A 23613-nucleotide genomic window follows, 5' to 3' on the forward strand; every position below is an offset into this window, starting at 1 on the left:
TTAGGTCTGACATTATATTTTGCACAATAATGTTTACGATGACTGCTGGTGCATAGTGAAAATCAAGATGAATTATGTAATCATTTTTGTTATTAATTCTTTCCACCAAATACAACCTTTCTCTATCTTTGTAAAACTTTTGAACTAATCTCATTAGAGGTCTAACCATATCATTCCTCTTTAGAAAGTGAAAAAGAAAGGAATATGCATCATTTTATTTTATTTGCATATTTCAAAGACTGGAGATAATACAACAACTCTTCAGGAACATGATACGGAAGGGATGGTGTTAACAGGCTTTAAAATCAAAGATTTTCAAAAAAAACATATCTTCCATCATAAAACAGAACTACTTTATAACTAAATGCACACAGAAAATAACATTCCATACTTTGTTAACAAAAACTATTATCACAGAAACATCCAATATCATATATATATATATATATATATATATATATATATATATATATATATATATATATGTATGTGCAAGTTTATTTTCCATATATATAAGGTAATAAACTGAAGGCTTGTCAATAAAATTTGTACTGAGTGTAAATATATACACTGACAAAGTAAAAATAAATATTTATTCATACACATTACATCTTTGAAAGTACATGTATCTCTCTCCTTTCTTCAAAACTTATAAAGTGTCATAATGATTTACATGAATGTTTACTTCTTGAAACTAACATACACATGGATAGGAAACTCCTTATCTGCCCCACAAAATAACATCTCTTATCTTTTCATGTAGGAACGAGGGCTGTTAGCACATGATCCCAAAGGAATTGTGAAGATTTCCAGGCTTTCATGAATCATCAAGGCTTGTACACAGTACCCATTTTGTAAACCATAATACTTCAATATTTTATAATTGGCAGAGAAGATAAAACCACCATTTTATTTGCAAAAGACACAATAATTGGTGTCCTTGATTTGATGCCTCTGATCATCTTTTTTTCAAAAATGAAAGTAAAATTTGAGATCTTACAAATCATTACTATATTTGGAGACCACTATCAGTGATACAATAATAAAACTTGGTCTCAGACTTAACACACATTGAAAAATGCACTGCCACTAATATTGCTTAAAGAATAAAGTCTATTTTTAAGTTATTGACTTTGTGATCTGCAATAACACAGACATTTGAGCAAAATTATGACATTTTTTTTCACTAAAGATATATTGGTGTCTGTCAGCCATAAATTAGATAGATCTCAGTGTTAAACAGCTTAAAATTACAGCTAACTAAAACTTTTAACTTAGGACAGCATAGCTGAGATTTATTGACAGAGAGCCAAGTAATCATTGCTGTTTCATTGAGCAAGTGTTAAACTGACCACATTAATTACAGCTAACTGCAACCTCTAACCTAGGTCAAAACAGCTGGGATTTACAGGCAGAGGACATGGAAATCCTTTATGTTCCTTTGATATTAGTGTTAAACAGACCAATGATAATTTCATTTGCATATTAATAAGGAAAATTTAACATGGGAAGCTCTGTGATGCTTCCAATTTCCCTATATACAAGTCTCAGACACTTTTAAACATACACTGTTACCATCATTACAATATTTTCCACTGTTTAATGTTTAAGTACATCATGTGCACAGAACTGTGAATGTTTATCCAGAAAGAAAGAATCACCCAATTTGTTACAGATCTACAGATTGTGCACTTCCATCCATTAACTAAACAATTCTATTGAACAGTAATTACATTCAGGAATTTTGAGCTGATCTCATGTTTCACTCAGGTGAAAACTTTATCCTTCAAGACATTTTAAAGTTGAGGAACTTATTTTGAAGTGCAAATCATATTATGTTCTTAACTAATGCTCTGATTATATTAAAAAAGGGTTTCTTTTCAGTAATTTAACATAACTGTGTGGATTACTTCAGTATAGTGACTCAAAATTTACTTTGAAATTATGGAAAACCAAGTAGGAAAAGATAATTCACCACAGTAAATGAGGTGGTCCTTGCAACATAGATAACAAAACAAAATGTCTGATTAAGTTATGAAAAAATAATAGCTGAAATAAAGTTGATTTCCTGATATTTGATTTTAGAAAAATAAATACTTTTACATTTACATGGAAAAAGCAATCTTTTCAAAACCAGTCCAAAAACTGTCTGTTATGATTCATCTTTCAGCCGGATCCAAATAATGCATGATGGCAAAATTATAGTTTAACACTATTAAATTTCTTAAAATAAAAATACAGGATTCGATCAACATAAAAATTTTACACATCGATGACTAAATAAATGGATAAAATGTACATTAGTCTTTAATACCAAGAACTGATATAAATTAAGTTTTCTCACCAAAGTTTAAAAAAAAATTCTAGTGTGATAATTTTATGATTAACAATTCTTTTTCAGAAATGTATTGATTTCATGAAACTCCAGTAGATACTTGAATTTTTCAAACATTTTAATCAATCATCTGAAATATAAGAAAATTAAAATTTGTTGTTAAATTTCACTATCAGAAAAACTCTGCCAGTCTTGGATCCTGCCTGAGCATCTGTTCCAACATCATGTATTTATGAGGGGCATTCTCTTTATGTCTGAAAAAACAAACACAAAAATGATAACAGAAATTAAGTGTCCCTTCCATATTACTTTTTATATTAGAGTAGAATTTACTAGCAACCCTAAAGTGTGAATTTTAAAAGAACTGGAATTTATTTTTGTGCTTGTAAATTTTAGATGTTTTGTAAAAAGTACAGTTTGATAACAATTTCACATTTCTTTTATACTGAGAAAATAAATTACACTAGTGCTGAAATACTATTCTCCCCGTGTCCATTTGAAAAGTTCCTGTTAAATTTTTTATCCTAAACAATTTTGACTTTCCATAATTTGATCAACATAGTTCAAAATGTAAAATTTCACATAAAAATTTACAATAATTCCTCAAAATCCCAAATAGTAGGCATCTCTACATAACTGAAAGTGGCATAAAGTGAGTTACAACATGGAGAAAAGTACTGCATCTGAAGACTACGTTGCTCCCTATCTGTAATTCTGTTCATGGACACCAGGAAAGTAATCTACCGGTATGTTACCAACGAAGAAGCATTATACTGTATGATGTTTTGATTAGGCTTGGTCCCCATAGTGCATTAAAACATGGAAATATAGAATTTAATTATGTAAAATCACATTTTAGTTGACCTTCATAAGCTAAGAACTAAAAGTGAAATAAATTAAGAAATAATCTTAAAATTGAATTTGACCATGTTTAATGGGATCCATACCCACATGAGGAGCAGTTGTATATTAGGTGTTCTACAGTGAAGATCTACTGTACCACTATCCATAGGCTGATCTAGACCTATTCCAATTATGACACACCTTGTTACCTTATGCATAATTAACTGGCAGTTTAAGGCCAGGCTTTGCTGCCACTTGAAATGTTTACCTATGGCCTGCATTTTCCTAGTACAAGTGAAACTACACTCCTGTATTATATGTCAGAATGTGTTCTTATCACTAACCTGTTTAGTCTGAGCTCGAGGATGTGTATTCGGAACATAGCTTCACTACAATAGTTAAGGTACTCCTCTTCATCGTTCTTCTGCATAGACACCTGATTCTGCTGGTACCATGCCTGTTTCTTCTGTAACTCTTGTGTCTCCTGAAATGGTGAAGAGCTGTTATTGAACAGATAAAAGATATCCAACCTGCTTTTGTGGCTTATGTTCTTACTTTTAAGCAGTTTTGCATGAACTCTAGAAGAACAGGTCACAGTGACCAAATTTTGTGTATGACTCATATGCATTTCAATAATTACCATTACAACTTTGCAGGCAAAAAGTGAATAAAAAGACTTGGACAGGATCTTTGAGTAATTTTCATGAAAGGAAAACAAAAGTTAGTAGAATGTTCAATCAAGGAATATAATGCTTCTAAAGATTATGTAGAATGGTGTACATCAACACATTCAACTGACTTAAGATCTCATCAGTATAAAGATGGATAATAAATTTGGTTGAAATCCAATATTTGTTGGTAACATTGTAGGAGAAACCAAAGGAGAATGGGCAGTCAGGAATCTTAACTCTTATAATGTGGAATGCTTTAAACAAAATTTATTCAACATCTCAATAGCAAAGCTATATGCGAAATTTGGATGAAAGTCAACAAACTTTGGTATTGTTGTTGTTGTTGTTGTTGTAGGGTTTAACGCCATTTTTCAGCACATGATAGGCTATACATGGCGGCCAGTATTAATGGTAGAGGAAGAACCCGGGAAAACCCTGGAAAGAACCACCGCCCCATGAGAAGCTACTGGCAAGCTTTCTCACATACCCACATTGGCCGAATCCGAGACTCGAACCCATGCAGACAGACAAACCTTGGTATAGAAGTTTTGCAAAAACCAAAGTCAGGAAGACATATGAAGAGGAAATCAGACTACTGTAAATGATGTCATGGAATGTTAGAAATTAAATTTATTAAGGTTCTTATCCAGATAAAGCCCTATATAAAATTTGGATGAAATTCAACAAATGTAGGAACAGCCTGAACTTGGCCAACAAACAATTGGACATATACATGGATGCAAAGGTAAGGTGAATCTGTCCTTGTGATCGTTAAGGAAGTAGTAACACATACTGAAGCCTGAAGTATTTCAGACAAATATAAATTCTGTCAGGCTATGGAACGTTTACAGCACAAAATTTATATATCTTAATATGTCAAATGTAAAGCACAGCACACAAAAAAACCTTCAGTGGAATGTATCTGCATACAGAATCTTAACAAGATACATTTAATCATGTTTCAGTCTTAACTATTCTTCAAAATGATACAACAAATTCTTACAATTTATTGAGCAAAATCATTGTATTTAAAATGTTCAAACTATGGGTATATAACATCCTGTACAAAATTCTCAACTTTATCTACTCTCAGTGGTGCAGGTGAATGCAAGAGGTGGGAATTGGGTGGAATAACTTAAGAATCAATCATATAATCCAATTTTTGATGGGTCATGTTTGTCTGAAGCAGAAAATGAACCCAGGTCTATCAAGGTGTGAAACCAATGTGTAACAATTGTGTTATCCAGGTCCTAAAAATCCTAATGATATAGCACTGAACAGTTCAGCATCCTTCCTTGTTTGTTAAGATGCTCAACAGAATTTAGTGTAATTTAAAACAATGCTGCCTTACCTTTTCAAATCTTGCTTGAATGAGATTAGCCTTGTCAATAAGGCGCTGTTTGAGATCCCCAAGGCAGTCCTCTCTCAGTTGGTATGCCTGCTGGCGTGTGAGTTTCTCTGGCTCACCAATCTGTGCCAGGAATGGAGCCAGGTAGTCCACCTCCATCTCCTGCTTGCGCATCTTCTCCTCGAGCTGTCTGCGCTCCTGTGATTAAACATTTGTCTGATTGTAACACCTTCACAAAACCATGGTACACTACTCATACACTGGGGTATCAAATTTACTGATAGGATGCATGTTGCAAATGAAAGACCCCAAACCTATATTAAAAGCTCAACAACAACAAAAATGCCATACAAAAATAGACTATAAGGTTGGATACTATAGCATCAATGAACTTTTGCGAAATAAAGGTTACAAATACACTTAAAAAATAATTGATAAAAACTGAAGTAATGTCCTGAAAAACTAATGAGAATCATATGAACACAATTATACCTACAAAATTACATTTTAGAATTTTGCTTAAAGGTGCTAACAAGATTTATTTTTTAAAAACCAGGTACATGTCTAAAAGTTCAGAAATTTGTTTTTAAAAAAGTTGAAAAAGCTTACAAATCTACTATTATCATCTACTTATGACTACGAAAAGGTATGTACAATTTCATGGCTCTAGTTTTAAAGTGACACTGAAGTTTAGAAATAAATAAAACAAAATAAAGAGGACAGCAAAACATAAACAACTATGAAAATTCCCTCAGAATCAATTAAGAATTTCTCACGATATTTAAGCGTAAACAATTTTGAGGAGATAACTTTTGTCAGACTCATTATTATTCGTAAGTTATAAGTTGCGATGATGTTAATTAATATTAATTTTCTGTCATTTCTGAAAACATTACATTCCAGACATAAAAATGGGACATTACTAGTCCACATAAAAATCATTGCAAGTACATAAAACTATGAATGTTTGGTACAAACCTATGATTCTGATTTCTAGCCTGTAAAATATTCTGGCTGGTTGGAAAAATAATGTTAACAAATTTAATTTGTTATCGCCCCACTGTTACATGTGATACATCTGTCCAGCTGATTATGTGACTTGCCCTGTCATAATACCTTCAGTAAATAGTACGATGTGCATTGTGGAGTTACTTTATATTGTGTTTGAAAAACAAAAACTTAAATACTTTTTATATATTCAACACCTTTATATATATTCAACACCTGACAAATTTACAAATGTATAGACAACAGTCCATGTTCATCTGCTTTCACCATTACATGAGTAAAATATTGTGTCTTATTTTACTGAAAACCCAAACAGCTGCACATAACAATCAGTTTGCACATAGCACAATTGCTATTTTGTTGACAAAAACCATCATGGAACTGATCAAATAAGATGTCAGTATGGATGTTACATTACTGTTATGTGAACCAGTAAGTTAAATGATATGTGACAAAATAAGAGAATTCTTTAACGGGTAGCAAATAAACTTTAATAAATTGTTTATCTTTAATTATAAATACATGATGACCATTAAAGTGAAAGAATTCATCAAGGAAGCACCAGTACTTTCTCAGCACTCTCGAGGTGGTTGTTTATGAATGACAATGAAACCAGCCTCATGTACAAAATATGAACCATAAGTGTTCATCCATGTTACGTTGTTGTACATAAACAGCTGTAATGTTAATAAACATAACTGAAATTCTATACCAATTTATCCTATTGACATGCCTGAATGTAGTCTTTTTGCAGTACAGTCAAAAAATTTATTTCTGACCAACCTCTGTGCAAATCATGTGACATTGACGAAATAGCAGTCATAAAACTTATTCCTATATAATGATTGTATCTTGTTATTTTAAGAGGATAGCACTCACATGCACCTAATTAAACTGAAATAAATGCTGCATTTCCAATTAAGGATTATGTATTATTTGATTATTTTTAATTAACATATGTGCATCTCATGTAACATGATTCTTATCTTTTGTCTAGAAAGTTACACAATGAAACAATGCTTCGCTTAAAATAAGATTTTGAAAGAATTTACATTGACTAAGTACTGTCAAGAGACTTTATAGCAACAGAAGCATCAGACCAACAATAAGGACCAAAAGGTTTCCAGTGACATCAAGTGCTTTGTTCAGAAGTCACCGTAAACAAGTTGGCATGCCAATGAACATATATAAAAGCCAAGAGCAGTATAAAGAATCAATATTATTTATTGCCAACGAAAATAATGCAACAAAATATAAAGTTAGGACTATATCAATATTTGAAAGTACATACATGTACTAATACAATATAGGACCCAACATACTCAATAATTATTCAATGTATATAAATATTTCTGTTTGTAGATTAACTCAGAATTACCATTGGCAGCCATATTTTTCAAGAAAGTCGGCAAATTAAGGGACAATGAAGAAGCTGAATACAAAATATTAACAGATGCAGTGCAGCTACTTCCAGCACCAAACCTGTCAAGTGCTGGCTCCCAAATATTTTATGAATTATAATAGAGAAATAAAATTTTGTTTGTCCATCCTTATTACATTAGTTACATTTTCTACCCTAATAAAGTTGTAATACCAATTTAACGGAATATGAAACATTGATGTATCTTTTGTTGTTCTGAGCTAACTGCAAATGGTCACTAACATTTTAAAAATGTTATGAAAATGTTTCACATGAGAATATTTGTGAATACCTAATGTAATGTTTGAAGTTGTTAATTGACAGATTATGAGTACATGATAAATGGACACATTTTAATCATATCTTAACCATATTGATGATGATGCTGATCCTGCTTTTATTTATTATGTAGTTGTAATAGATTTGTTACTTATTATATGGATAATAAAAATAAATCATCAATTAAAGACCCGAATTGTCTGAAATGTTACATGAGTTATAAGTTAATGACAGCTATGCTCAGACAAGTAATATCTGGAAAGGAAAACTGACAGTTATCTTCCTGGTGTTATTGTATAGATATTGGGATACTAGACTATTGATCCATAATAAATTTGATGTGAAAATGAAATCATCTCAAATTTGGGGTATTTGTCCCACAGGATTGGCTGAAGATATATTGTTAGTTGCATCTTTGTTTATGTTTAGATGTTCTCTTTATTTTTAGATTGTTTATTTCTTTACTTCAGTGTTTAATAATGCTTCTCCCTTCTGCTTCCCCCTCTGTTATCACAATGGGAGCATAAAGATTCCAGCTAGATCTCATACTTAATTTGTAAAAAAGTATCCAAAATATGTTGCCTAATTCTTAACCAATTCCTCTTTTCAACATTTACAAAGAACTTTTCCTGATCTGGCATTATCTTATAAAGTCTTCTCAAAATAATAAAACACTACTTTAAAAAAATATAACTACAAACTGAGACACAAACTATTGATAAAAAGTAAAAAATATGTAGAATGCTACAGAAAAAGTCAACATTTCTTACCAGCTCTCTCCTATGCTTCTTGGCTTTATCATTCCTTTCTGTGTCATACACTGATATGTCTAACTCCGAGGCAGATTCTTCTCTGGTTCTGTCTTTCAAAATTTCTACCACCTGCAATACACAAAAATCCAGAGAAATGACAACATTTTTATTAAAGAATTTTTAATCTGACACTTATTTTCTCATGTAGAGGTGAAGTAGACCATTTGCACATCGTCTTAGCCTGCCCAAATTATGTCAACGCAGAAAATTGCTAAATATCAATTTGAAAAATAAGGTAAAAACTATGACCACTTTTAAATCACTTACATCTCTGAAATAAGTTACAACATCTACTTGCTTTTGTTAAGTATAACTGCAAAAGACATTTACCCTGATCTGCCATCACATAATGCACCAGCTGATAACGGTCTATGTTTGTCCTACTGATTACTCATAACAACCTGCATAAGACCCAGATCTGCCAGTGCATTATGGGTTTGCAGTTGGACTCGATGTATAAGCAAGAATATATGGTGTAATCTTATCCTTGACAAATGTGTGCTTGAAATCAAAGAGGATCTTGTTTGCTTTGCAGCTCAACTAACTTAACAACATTCTTTGTCAAGTACATGCATTGTTTCCTAATTGTCATTTACCTTAATGGGATGAATAAATACAATTGTTTTCATTACTAATTCATTGTTATTGTCTCTAAAACATGTAGCTGAATCTAGCACCTCAAAAATTTAGGGTGCACTGCCCCCCCCCCCCACAACACAGCAAAGTTTATATCACAAATTGAAGCTAACTGATGGATCTTCGTGCTCTACCTGCTCACCATTCATGAGGCATTTATTTCTCACCCAACCAAAGCAGTCAAGTAAATGCTGAATTAGTATAATTATTTCAGGTCAGTATTAACAGTGATGACCAAAGTAGATACAGTCATACATAGTCACTTAGATACAGAGATTGAAATAAATGAGGTGTAACCAGTGAAACCTTGCATGATTGAACCTCAATAAACCAAACAAAAAGATTATGTGGGTTACAAATTGTTCCTTTACTCCACCACCCCACCCAAAATTATTCAGGATATTAAAACACCTCTAATCTGACCACTGAAATAAATTTTCCAGCTCCACTACTTTTAGTGCTCAACTGAGCTCCATCAAATTTAAACTTACTCAAAACATGGCCAGATAACTGTCCGATCCCAGTAGTAATATCGGCGAATGGTCAAGAAATAGCCTAGGGCCAAGTAAAACACAGCCTAGCACACACTGTTACAGATTCTGATCAGTGTCAACAATAGTGTAATCAGTAATCTTAACACCTAGATACAGTGACAGCTTTTAAGGTTAGCTGTAAGTACTATAAGGCCAGCAGTTGTGCAAATTGAAAGAGAGTATGTTTTTATTTGGCAATCAACTATGTCAAATACCATACACCTAAATGATCCTCAAATAACTGACTTTTAAACTTAACACAAGGCTAGCGCCCAGATCTTTGACATTAGTGCCTACAAAGACCATAAGAAGAACTGTTCTGCAACAATGTTTTTTTATATTTATTGGCTGATACAGGGTTCATACGGAATTCTGAATGATAAATTCAAATACTTTTCCCAAACTTTCAAAGACCACAAACATAGATTTCCAAGACCTATTTTTGCTAACATTTTGTATACAAGTTATGTTATATGTGAAAACAATGAAGGCAAAATATTACATTGTTACTTAATGATGAAGTTCAAACATTAATTAATTTCCTAAAATTGCTTTATAATGATCTGGAAGATAGGTTAACATTCATTGTTATTTCAGAAATATTATACTTATGCATCAGATTTAATACAAAATAAATTGTTCTCTTAACAGAAATTAAAATGTTTAGGTTTATTTCAATTTTCAAAGACTTTTAAAGACCTCAGGGTAATCTGATCAATTTTCCCAAACTTTCAAGGCCTTGAAAATGCTACCTCATTTTCCCCAAACTGTCAAAGACCTTCAATGACCGTAAGAAACCTGTAATAACATTTAATCAAATCATGGAAATTTACATAAAGTACTTATACATTGTGCTGAAACAAACTTGGTGTAAAAACTTACACCATAAATGTCAATATAATAACAAAACATGAAGAAGGCACAATACATTATAACTAATGGGATATAAATGATTTTGTCTCATTTTAGATAAACTCTGACAACCTCAGTAAAACAAAAAAAAATCTTAAAAACTTAAACTTTTACTTCATCCCCTTGGTTGTCAGTCTTGAGAGGTATTTGTTTACACACTAGTTTCATTCGTTTGAATATTATGCCTTTTCCCAACTTTCCTGTTCTTATAGTTGAAAATGTAAACAATATATGACAATATGGTTGAACCAGGTATAAGATCAATCTATTTCCAATGCAGTATCAATCATAAGCAATACTGGTGGCAAACAAAATTTAGGTTAAAAAAAATGCAACTCAAAATTCCAACAAATTACCAACAAATCTCAAGCCAGTGCTATTAATTGTGTGTCTGACTTAGCCATGTGGTACACTGATGCTGAGGCAAAACTACTTTATTTTCACTGTATTGCACATAGTACCACAGAGATTTCAGATCAGGCCAGACTTGTATCACCTGGAAACTGATGTCCATCATCTTTAGGGTGAACTTTCCAGAGTATTATTATTGACTGGAAAACATTTCTGCAATCTTTTATAATGCTACAGAAATATTATTTATCTTGTATATTTTCATAACTGTGAAATTTTCAGACCGAGATCTGATAAAATATTATATGAGATTTTGAATAAATTCTTTTAGATTTATCTACATGATATTGTTCCAAAAATATATATATGGGCTGTTACAGTAAAACATATACCCCTCCCCCAGGAATGCACTTTCAAATTCAACCAACCCACAACAGAAGCAATTAAAAACAATTATGATCCACCGTCAGATATGTTTTAATAAAAAAACACTACCCCCTACAGAAGCATATTTTTTAAACATAATTTCTGGCTATGGGTTAGTGGGTGGTAGAAGCGATTTTAATATTGGGTTGGGGACAGAAGCAATTTAAATGACAGCTGGCTGGAGGTAATCTACTGAATTCTTATAGATCATATAATCTGCTTAATATTTTTATTTTTATTCATTCATTATAATCAATCTTTTGTCCTTTTGTTTGTTTGTCTGTCAGCCAAGTATGTCTCTGATACTGTGAAATCACAAATTTTCATGGTGGCTTATTATTTGTAGATGTCATTGATCAGTCCCTTAATACCTACTAATTTAACATCCATGAATATAGATTTTATAATAGGGATTTCTAATACAGAAATCATGAATTTGTATCCTTACTAAGCTGTGTGTTTACTAAAGTGATCACTATGTCTTGCTATTTTTCTTTGTTCTCAGGCATGCTGCTTTTGATTAGAATAATAGTTAAATCTTGTATTGTTTTAAATGTGTGGTCAGATGCTATGATTCCTTGTTATTACTTTTTTCAATGAATGTTTCGGTAAACTTATAATACATGATTTGTCAGAAGAAAAAACCCATTGATGCCTGTGGAAGTGATGTTGCATTATTTCTGTCTAGTTTTACACTACATCATTTCTTGTAGGAACATCTTTTTCAGTTACCGATGTCTTATTTTTATGCCTTGTTGCAAGACTAATATAAAGTTATAAAAAAATATAGCAAGTCAAACATTTTTATATCATAAGTTAGATTTTAAAAAACGGATGAAAGTCAAGGAATCATTTTTCCCATATTACTCATCCAATCAATGTCATTGCAGTTAACTGTATTGTCAACATCATCATCATCACTGATTGCCTAGCAGTAACATTCTGCGCTTTCAATCCAGTTGTCACAGGTTATATCTCCCACTTCTAGTCTTTTATATGAGACTTATACCTATGGCCTGAGGGGCTTTCATGGCAGAGTAATATAAGATGCTTGTCTTGTGATACAGATCTGAGAGGCTTCCTAAGTAGTGGTACAAGATGCTTGTCATGTGATTATTTGCCTCCAATGTGTAAATGAGAATGTTGCCAGTTACTTGTGGAAGGTCAGTGGTTCTACATAAGTGGTGTTTGGTGTCTCAAAAGGACTTGGATATTCTTCAGCAGTAAAACTGCTGCTTTATATAGATTCTCTTCATCTGAAAATGGTGTAAAGGCCATAATGATCTACCGAAACCCGAGATCTCATGTCTAAATGACTTTGGCTGTTGGAGATAAACGTCAAATCAACAGAGGCTCCATGTGCCCAAGTGTACTAAGGTGCTTGCTTTTACATCACTTGCACATCTCACAGAGTGAGTTTGTCACAGATCAACCAATTCAGGTTGGTGGTCTTTCGGGGTTCTTCCTCCACCTAATATTTTGTTTAAAAATATTTAAAAAAACAAATCAAACCAAACTAAATCAACCAACTAATCAACTGTGGCAACAGCAGCAAAGGTACTAGTCAATCATTTTTGCCACAGCTGTATGAGTTTATAACTTTTGACTCGAGTAATTTTTGTAGACCTTTGATTATCGTCAATTATGCCTTTTTGACAGGTACCTAAAAAGCATCATCAGTTGGTACAAGTGGATTTTTCATGGTGAGCATATGAGATGGAAAAGTCTTGAGCAATCCTTCATCACACACTGCCGAAAAGTTTACATTTTAGCTCACTTAAATTTTCTCACAATGTTCATTGTTCCAACTAGAACTGTTTTAACTTATTCAAGCTATATTCACCAATATCTGGAGATATGCATCTGTAATAAATATTTGTAACAAAGTATAAGAATGCATCAATGTTTTTCAATGATGCATTTGAAATGAGCAACAACCACAATCAACAAACCAAGAAATAAAATTCACATCTCTCAGGCAGAAGTTGTGTATAATCATAATCTGCCAAAAGGTTTTTAAATTTTTAAATTTGCCAAATATTTTTCCAACCATACTGATTCAGTGGACATATCACCAGAATGGACAGAAACAGACCAGAAGGTTAAAATCGATTTGATACGTCTTTTAAGTAGCTAAATTCATATTGGTTTAGTTAACTGTGCACCCTTTATCGTCTTCCTTTTGATGAAATGTCTTACTGAAGCTGAGAAAATAATGTTGCATACATCAAAAAAGAGTCACAGTTCTACTTATCAATGTTTTTATTATACTTCTTCATTCCAGCCTGTTCTTATGATCTTGTCCCCCCACATACTGTTTGTCTTGTTTATGATATGTATCTAAATTTCTCACTTACTTTTCCTACTACTATACAAATGTTCTGTGAATATGCATGTCAGTGTGAAATGCAATGGGGAGACTAAATCCAAGATTGAAAACCTCTACATTTCTGGATGTATTCTGCTTGGATTCCATATTTCTGCACAAAACTCAAGAGTTCAGGACTCTCTGTACTAATTCAGTTCCCACTGTAAACCTGTGCAAACACCATGATATTAAAATTCAGTAACTTAAAATTCTGAGTGCTCATGATCAAATTTGTATCAGTATAGACACATCTATGACGACAGCTTTTGTGAAAAGAAAACCATAACAGCCGCACCATTTTCTGGATCTATACAAATTCAAAATGTGTGCTTTCAATACTGCACCAAAGAGTCAGCTGCTGATTTCAGTAATGAGTCGTCCAAACTCAGGTCTGTAAAGGGACAGAAATTATGTTAATAAAACAATGTCCCTCACTTTTTTCAGTTACAAGTAGGACAAGCTCTCAAAAGACTGTTTTTTACTCAAATCTTACTTTCATTATCAACCAATCAGGGACAGTCAAACCCATATATATCTATTTTATCTTCACTGATTTATAGTATGGTTCTCGTAGTAATGTGAATCCTTAAACAACTCTCAATGGCTGTAAGCCTTTTCAACCATGCTGACTGGACACACTGTAAGATAATGTTCAAGTAACAGAAATACCATGGGATAACCAGACCAATAAAAGTGAATATTTAAGTTATCTCCCCTGCAGGGATGCTGCCAGGATTTCAGGATTTACTCTAAGTTTTGTGTGTGTGTGATCTCCAATGAGGAAGTGATGGCGGGAAGAATAGCTATTGTTAAATATCTCCCTAACACTTAAATATCTGTCGCTCTTTCTTACTGTTCCACTCTGTTAAGGCTCTACTGAAATCAAAATTCTCAAAGAGATGTCATCTCTATTTGTATAGCGATTATTACTGTGATGTCATTGGGCATGGTCACGTGGTTGTGGTGGGGTCTTGGTTGGGATGGCAGAAAGACCATGGGCTTACTCCATATCTGACAGCTAGTTACGATGTTGTCAAAAGAATTAAAAATTTCTAACAATTCAGTTGGTCTCGGATACTTGATTCATAGTCAATGAACAGGTTCTAAAACTGATGTGTTTATTTTGGAGCTATGTTCCTCCATCACATTCAAGATTTGGATATACCAAAGGTGAAATTAGTACAGTTGCATCCTAAACTACTATCATGGCTACTTCAAATGTTATTTAATGTGAGACTATAATGCAAGAACTCGTAGCTTCAATGATTTTTGTGCTAAAAAAATTAATGTCTTCTCAAACAACTCAATTTGGTGCAGATTACATTTTTTTTTAATGATACTGTGAGAATTCTTGATGTGTAAAAATTGCGCAAGAAACGAACATCAGATCAGAAAATTACTACCACTGGGAAAATACTGATAGGAATATACAGAAATAATTATATTATTATTTAAGTAGAATATGTGGTGACAATATATGCGCTAGTTCTACAACTTTGTGCAAAATACATCTTGTACAACTTTCCATTGTTTCTAACAGTACTGTAATATGGCAATAATTTCTGCCCACTTTTTACTTTAGTCCCTTGCTAATTAATAGTTTTAGATTTTACAACACTAAGCACATCTGACCTTTTGACAATCACACATCATTACAAATATTTAGATTGCAAGAAAATAGAAGTTACAATTTTATTAAAAGCACTGGTACAAGAAAATAGAAGTTACAATTTTATTAAAAACACTGGTACCAGTAAGACTAAAAGAGATGGTAACAAAAAGAATCAGGATATTAAACAGATTAGTAGTGTAGTAAAGAATCCATATATCAGAATGACATCAAGTATTTTTTCATCAATTTCATCATTAGTTAATGACACTGCTTAAAAATGCAGTGTACTAGATAATAAAAACTTTTTTTAGTTATCCAATTTGTAATACATATACCAAATGATGGCTTGGAACCAAGTGCCAAAAGGTCTGCAGAAAATACCACCATGATCAAAATATACATAGGAAGAACCGAACACAAATAGGACAAATTTTATCCATCTTGCTTTGAGTTTACACAGATCAGTCAGTCTCTTATGTTTAATGTCATTTAATTTTTGCACATAGAGAGCATGTACTTCATTTGGTCATACATATGCATGATATAAAAGTTTGTCTCTTTATTCTTTTGTTGCCATAGAGGTTCTGCCAACTGGAGATCTACACACACTTAATTATGTTGTATGGGGATTCTCTGATGTTCCCTATGAGCATTAATCTGTTAATTGTTTCTGAATTTAATATGATCCTCCTCCTCTGTGTACGAATATTATTATGTGCTGTGAACTCCTTTCATTGCCTGCTGTCTGAAACGCATATGCATAACTAGCTTGAACAAGTTACTGTTCTTTATGGTTGTGCAATTTTCAACATCTCACAGGTATGGCCCCATGGGTATTCTCTCTTGGATATCTCTGTTCCAAAAAGAAAAGTTTTGAACCAGAGGTCTCATTAGGATTTTAAAACTAAGAGTCCATGGCTCCCAGTTTGGTAAAAATATGAGTCCCACCAGCAAAAGTTGCAGTCCCCTCCCAGAAAATTATAAGAACTATTGGTTGCCATAGAGTTTAATTTCTACATTCTTTATAACACTGACATAGCTCTTGTTTGTCCATCAGAGTGAGTCTGAATTTTTTCGATCCAAGGAAAGTCTTATTCAAAGCACTAAGCTAGGCATCACACACTTTCTTACACTTGGATACTGTTACTTCCAAACTATCAGTTCTAGCAACTTTAGCACTCTCCTGAATCTCATTACAATCTTCGTCAGTTTGCCAGTGAACCCAAAAATACTCATTCAAGTCGAAGTCTCAACATGTCATGATTCCGAAGTCTCGTGCACTGCTTATTCCGTTACACTCGGAAATGAACTCAATAATGAAAGCTAAAGTTGTTTATTTGATGTACTGTTATAAATGACAACATGTACATTTCTGGGTCTTTTTGCCTCTGAATTCAAGCATTGTAAATATCAGTAGATTTTCCCACCCAGCTGCCAGTCAAAACCTTTGATCTTGCTGCTCAGCTATTGCAGCATGTTCTTCTGATGTACTCTTATAACGGTGACGACTTGAGGGGGGCTTTCAGCCACTAGATTCTGTCATTGTAAATATCAGCACAGCTAACTGATCAACACATTTTCCCACTATGCAGGTGACTGAAGCAGGACTGGCAAGTCTGAATTTTACCGCCCACCTAAATAAAATAAAAATTGGTGTCTAAATACGCGTGACTATAAGCATTTCCAAGACCTCTGTCAGTTTTCACTAACAGGAACTCTGCCAAAGATTCACTTCCTTGAATCAGTGCTTTGCTGCCTCTTATGCCAGATTTTCTCTTCCATAATGCTGTATTAGGGTTTTAAGTCCAACATTCCCATAGTCTGCTTGTTCAGACATAGGTATCTTGAATAAATGTAACCGGCATATTGTCCATCCAACACGTGCATCGGACTCACACTCAGCATCAATTTTGGGCTCAAAATCACACACTGGTATTTCCAGTGACATTTTCCCAATGTCCAAGAGACCAATATACATGAAATTCATTGTCATCATAGCTATCATCAGCCAGTATTTGCCGACTGAAAACGTCGTCTGAAGACAAACCGTGTTGTGATTCAGCCATTTTGGTTTCCTGTGTGGCCCTTATTCGAAACACGCATTTGTAAAACTTCCATTATGAAAGTAAGGCTAAAACTACCATAAAATGCTTGTTCCAGGGCCCAATGAACTAATCAAATTTAGTTTAACAGCCATTCATGTCGAACCAAAGTATCCAGATATCTGGATATCGCATCAAGCTTTGTGAGACAGCTGCGGCAGAACGAATTATGTTGCGAAATGCACTTTTAAAGTTAAAAGTTTAATAAAAATTACATACTGCGCAAAGGATATTTTTTATATCCGCAACACTGATGTAATTTGCTGAACGCGTATCACTGCTTTAAAGGTATGCGAATTCATACAAATTATGTGTACTCGCATGTACTGGCATCATTTTCTGACCCAAAGTTTTATTCACGTTAGACCGCTAGGAGGGGGTTAGATGTGATTTTAAATATATATTCGTGTTTTTTTCTTCTTACAACCCCACCAGTTATTTCTCATTTTGTTAACACAACCCACAACAAAAGTGATTTTCCTAACCAACCTTCCACTGTCTGAATTAAAATAGTTTAAAACACAACCTCCTACAGAAGTTTTTTTGAAGTGCCGTCCCCGGGGTGGGGGGGATATATATATTTTACTCAAACAGCCCTAAACTGTTTTTGAGGCTAATTTTTGTATAGAATATCAGCACACTCATTACTGAATGATCCTTTTATATCCCATTTATATCTTTATTCAAACAAGCAACTTATTATGAAAATACTTGCAAGATTTGATCTTTAAGTTCAAAGAATCATAAAGAAGAAAAATTATTCAACAAGAAATTAAATTTGATGAATGAGATTGTGAGATGGTCCAAAATTCTGGGATTCTTCCTCACACTGAGATATCACAAGTACTATATCTTTTTTACTGGTTACACTCTTAAAGCAATCATGCTATTTTCACACACTCTAGCTCTTTAAGTCATTTAAGATCTCTTACAATTAATTTCTTCCACAAATGTTATTATAAGCGGGTGAAAAAAGCATGGCAAAAAAAGTATATCAAGCAAAGTAAATATGAGGACTTGTTATATGACAGGAATATCAAGTGAAGTAATTATGAGGACCTGATGTGCCATGAAAAATATTTAAAATGTTATGACAGTGATATCATGGAAAGTAATTATGATAACCTCTTACGACCTTTGAAAGCTATTCGAACTGTCATAATTTCACCATTATTATTCATTTTTTTTATACTTATACAGACTCTCTAAACAAAAAATTGCTCTCTACCATACTTTTAAAAGAAAAACTCCAGTTTCATAGAAAATGCTACGATAGTTGATGTTATCATTAGTAATGGATCACATGGCATCTTATTACAACACAATGATCTGAGCTCAATACCTCCATTTCAGACTCACGGACTTGCTCACGACACTTGTCTTCTGCCTTCAGAAGTTCCAGAAGCATCTGATACAATTCCACCTGCTTATTTTGCTGGGATGTTGGGTCCACCTTAAATGGCAAACAAGATCTAGTCTTGTTATAATGACTCTATTACAACAAAACAAGCAAATTTTATCAATTGTAAGTTTATGCTTTACATTTTTTGGTCATCTTAAGTCTATGATATTTGATTCTGATGCTAAAGATAGGACCACTAATTTATTGTAATGACTAGTAATGGTATGGTGGTTCAGAAGATACCAATCAGGTAAAGAAAATAAATATGTTCTTCTCCAAAACTGTCATCTGTAATATTTATGTTTTATTTAAATTATATTGTTTATAAGATTCAATTTTCTCTCATCATTGATTTTTAATGCTGCAGTGACTATTAATTATACAGACATTTGGATGAAACCCATCAGATAAAGAAAAAAAATATGTTCTTCTCCAACACTATCATCTGTTTATATTTATAAAACAATAATGATTTTAACCGTCAATTTTCTCTGATCATTCTTGTAATTAATCTACAGCCATTTGGAAATAAGCCTATTCTTTGACCCTCATTTTATATTATGATTGTGAGATCAGTAAACTGTAATTAATCAACATTATTACCTGGAATGTTTGGTGCATATCACCAGAGAAAGTAAGTGTGGCCCCTTTTTCATCCCAGTTATGAGGCTTGATATATTCACGTGTAGATGAGGCTATCCGTTTATCCTCTGTATGGTATGTTATCTGTATCTTGTCCTCAGAGCACAAGAACACCAACTCAGCAATGTCCTCATTTGCTAGTTTTGATCTGTTCCGATGGAACTTCTGAATCATTTTCTGAAAAGAAAAAGGTTTCAACTATTAAAATTACAAGAAATTTTTATTTTATATTTACATGGCATGTTCAGATTTATCGACATACATGTATCTGTTTCATCAGTTCTTGTGCAATCTGTCAATGCTACTGGAACACAAATTAGAAAAATATACAAGATTCTATTAGTGGTAGAAGTTTTTGCAATTATAAAGAATGCATACATAAAAAATACATCACTTACAATTAAATATCCTACCCAGTTCTTAATTCTGTTTTAACAATCAAAAGGGGAAACTTTTCACAAACTGAGTTATCCATGTTTATTTTATCTAAACTATTTCATCCATTACAAGTTTTGGAGTCATTAGTATTCTTTATGATTTTTCAGGAAGAAACAATCCAATATAAAATTCACAGCAAAACTTCCTTTATCCAAAAATTCCTCAAGTGACACAAAATGTTTGATAAGAGTGTATGCATATTTTCCACACATAACCAGTTACCATATCATTGCTACTTATTCTTTGGTTCTTCTCAGTTTAGTATATTTTGAACTAGCAGATAAAAACATAAAAAAACAAAATGCAAGCTAAATTTTATAACTGCAAATAATAACAATTCAGCCAAGCATTTAGAATACTCTACAATGACGCTGTAAATGGTGATGACTGATACTGTTGCACAAAACATAAGTTGCACCAGATATGCACATTCAGGGACTTACATGTGGTTCAGATGAATCAACATTCCAGATGAACAAGGTATAGATAAATGTGGTTGTATTATATACAGGTGGGCAAGCAAGACTTCAATTTGGGTAGAAAGTGACTTCTTATGGGCAGAATAGGAAGAAGTGTTTAGTTCTCTTATTTGAACTCTGCCATATTTCTTATTTAAATTTAACTCAGTTTTAAAGCAGTACTTTATCCTTAAGTAGAAAATTCTCTGTTGTATGTATATCTGGCATCAGCAACCTTTTAGTACTGCTGTGCCAGGTCCACCAAATTGTACAGTGCTACATGGCAAGTCATATTCATCACTTTAACTTGATTACTGTTGTTAGTACATACACTACAAAACTAAAACTCATACCATATGCCATTTCAAAGAGTCTGTCGTGACAGTGTTTGCATGTGTGCTATAGGTTGCTGACACATGATCTCTATCATAAACACATTTTTTTTCGATATGAATATATCATTGCCATACTGCAGTGAATTCATACTTGAGATAGGAGATACTATGCATGGTATTCTGGTCATAGGACTTAAAAATAGCACAGCTAAAACTGTATACTGTAATTAATTTTAACTGATAGGAGAACCTAGATTACAGTACTTTTAATAACAAATAGGTAAAAACACTTAATCAGCTGCCCCTTAAAAATGAAATGTAATTTTCTTTATTAGTTTCCAAATCTTCACTAGAAATGGTTTTCAAGAACTTTTCAAACAAACCCAGATAATAAATGTACGTGACAGCACATGTACAGACACCTTCACACCTTAGTGTTCATCCATTCAAACTACAGGTATCACTGACGTTACACTTGTGTAACCTGCACTTTACAACAACATATTTAGTTTGCTTTTCAAAATTAAATGACACTTAATTTTTGGTGTTGCAAACAAAGCATGGCCTTAGCCATTCATTGATGATTAACTGAAGCATTAATATTGATATATGAATGAGTTGTTGTTGTGCATTTTAACAACCTTTTCAGCACAAGACAGGCTACACATGGTGGCCAGTATTATTGGTTGAGGAAGAACTCGGGAAAACCCCAGAAAGAACCACTGACCCACGAGAAACTACTGGCAAGCTTTCTCACATGCCCACATAGGCTGAACCCAAGATTCGAACCCATGCAAACAGAGGTGAGATGGCAGTGATCCATAACGGTGAGTGCTTTAGATCACTTGGCCACTTGGGGCCCCTATGAATGAGTTAGTTCCATCTTTCCAACTGAACTGGCATGCAACCAAGAATGAATAATGCACCATGCATGCTATCTTGGTACACCTATTTAGATAAAATGGTATTTTCTTAATACAACCACTAATACTTTCTAGCTTCAATGCAACAATCCAAGGATATGATTGCAAAGTTATGGTTTTAATTTTTGTCTATGTACTCATAATAATGTTGTGCATAAGTTAAATGTTACATGCTTTACTCATTTTCTCCTATTTTGACAAAAATCAGTGATATAAGAAAGCAACTTAGAATTATAATGCTTCTTGAATTCCACAACACAGCAGTATTCCATATGCTGCTGACCTAAAAAATATCATTTTTAGGCTAAATCTTCTATCACAAAATATTTGGACTTTTCTTTCTATGAATTGCAAGTTTTCATTAATATATGTGCCAAATGAATTACAACTGCCATCCATCTAATGGAGAGGTACATTCTAGACACAGTGATGCCTGATATTTATATCCCTTGACAAGTTTACTTATGGTTTCAAATTGACTTTATGAAGAAAATTAAGCAAATATGGCAGTTAAAATATATTTAGAAAGTGGTTCAGTCGATTCTATTCCTAAAACATTGTTGTTTATCAACTGATGCTTTAAGGTTCAAAACACAAGTTGGTATGTTTCCATAATCAAATGATAAACTTGCACAAAATGGGCAGTAATTACATATTATAACTTGCTGGAAAAAGGGTTCATGATCAATAAGTGATTAAACCATATGCCTGTGAATGTGCAAAAGTTTGTTTTGTTGGTGCAAATGAAATCAAAACCAGCTAAAGTTCTACGCAATACACTTTGTCTGGGGCTACATATCTGTAAACTATTTGGCTGGGTTCAGAAGACATTTCAAAAGCAGTAAACTAATGGCACTTACCATAGTTTGCATTACAAAAAATCCCAGACACAGTCATTTTCACTTTCTTAATCGATGATGGCAAAGTTTATAGATTTTTTCAGTGACTTCACCTGGTAACATAATCCCTGATATACATTTCCTTTGAACTGGGCTTCAGAGTCAAAGTCTAATGTAATTCTTAGCACAAACGTAATGACAAGCCTATCCCCATATTTACAAACTTCTGGCAAATTCTAACTTTTTTTCTGTTGATAAACCCACCAAATACTTCTGTCAATTTATCAAGCTGGTTCCCTGGTTTTAATCTGGAGAAATACTATGCATTAGAAAATAAAGTGTTGACTTTGATTTTTACTATAACTAATCACGAATAATTTCAATCAAACTGCAAACTATGTAAATCCAAAATCTTTTAACATGCAGTCAATCAGGGTCTAAGCTGTTTACCTGAAATCAGAAGTAAGATGAATAATGTTAACTCTAATCTGCTGCCCCATCACACAACAACAGATTTGGGTCAATGCTCTTTGTAGATAAGGCAAGTTGTGAATGCCTAAATAAGATCATTTTGAAGACAAACATACCAGTATTGGCCGAGGATTACTTGAACCAAATCCTTCCTGAGGTCCAAATTTCTTAGGACGTTTTCCAAACTCCACATGTTTATAATACAAAAAGTCTTCTCTATCTTTATAGTGTTCAGTCATTTCTGTGGGTGTCTCAATACGACTGACAAGACCATCCACTCGTGCCTCATCAAAGAAATGCATGGTTCTCTCATTTTCTGGACCTGGATTGCTGGCTTTGAAATGATGTTCTGTAAAATGAAAGAAGCAAAGTAAATATTAGACAACAATGTAAAATGAGCCCTTGAATCAAAATGTAATATTTTATATAAAGGAATTACCATGATGAAA

General features: G+C 33.1%; 1 protein-coding gene across 3 annotated transcripts in view; it reads right to left on the reverse strand.

Annotated features, from left to right (window-relative positions):
• Window positions 1-203: 203 nt before the first annotated feature.
• The window catches only part of LOC149805270 (dynein regulatory complex subunit 7-like), a 55687-nt gene continuing 32277 nt past the window's right edge, over window positions 204-23613 (reverse strand). For all 3 annotated transcript variants that reach the window (XM_089948986.1, XM_089948980.1, XM_089948992.1), the window contains 7 exons: window positions 23281-23513; window positions 19662-19877; window positions 18999-19109; window positions 8675-8785; window positions 5201-5395; window positions 3523-3662; window positions 204-2589 (listed from right to left, as the gene is read on the reverse strand). In XM_089948986.1, the coding sequence (XP_089805112.1) occupies window positions 2508-2589; window positions 3523-3662; window positions 5201-5395; window positions 8675-8785; window positions 18999-19109; window positions 19662-19877; window positions 23281-23513 (1088 nt within the window). In that variant the 3' untranslated portion in view covers window positions 204-2507. The remainder of the gene's footprint in view (window positions 2590-3522; window positions 3663-5200; window positions 5396-8674; window positions 8786-18998; window positions 19110-19661; window positions 19878-23280; window positions 23514-23613) is intronic.

The sequence above is a fragment of the Sinohyriopsis cumingii genome, chromosome 2 (assembly GCF_028554795.1).
Source record: "Sinohyriopsis cumingii isolate HCF-2022 chromosome 2, ASM2855479v2, whole genome shotgun sequence".
Taxonomy (NCBI): domain Eukaryota; kingdom Metazoa; phylum Mollusca; class Bivalvia; order Unionida; family Unionidae; genus Sinohyriopsis; species Sinohyriopsis cumingii.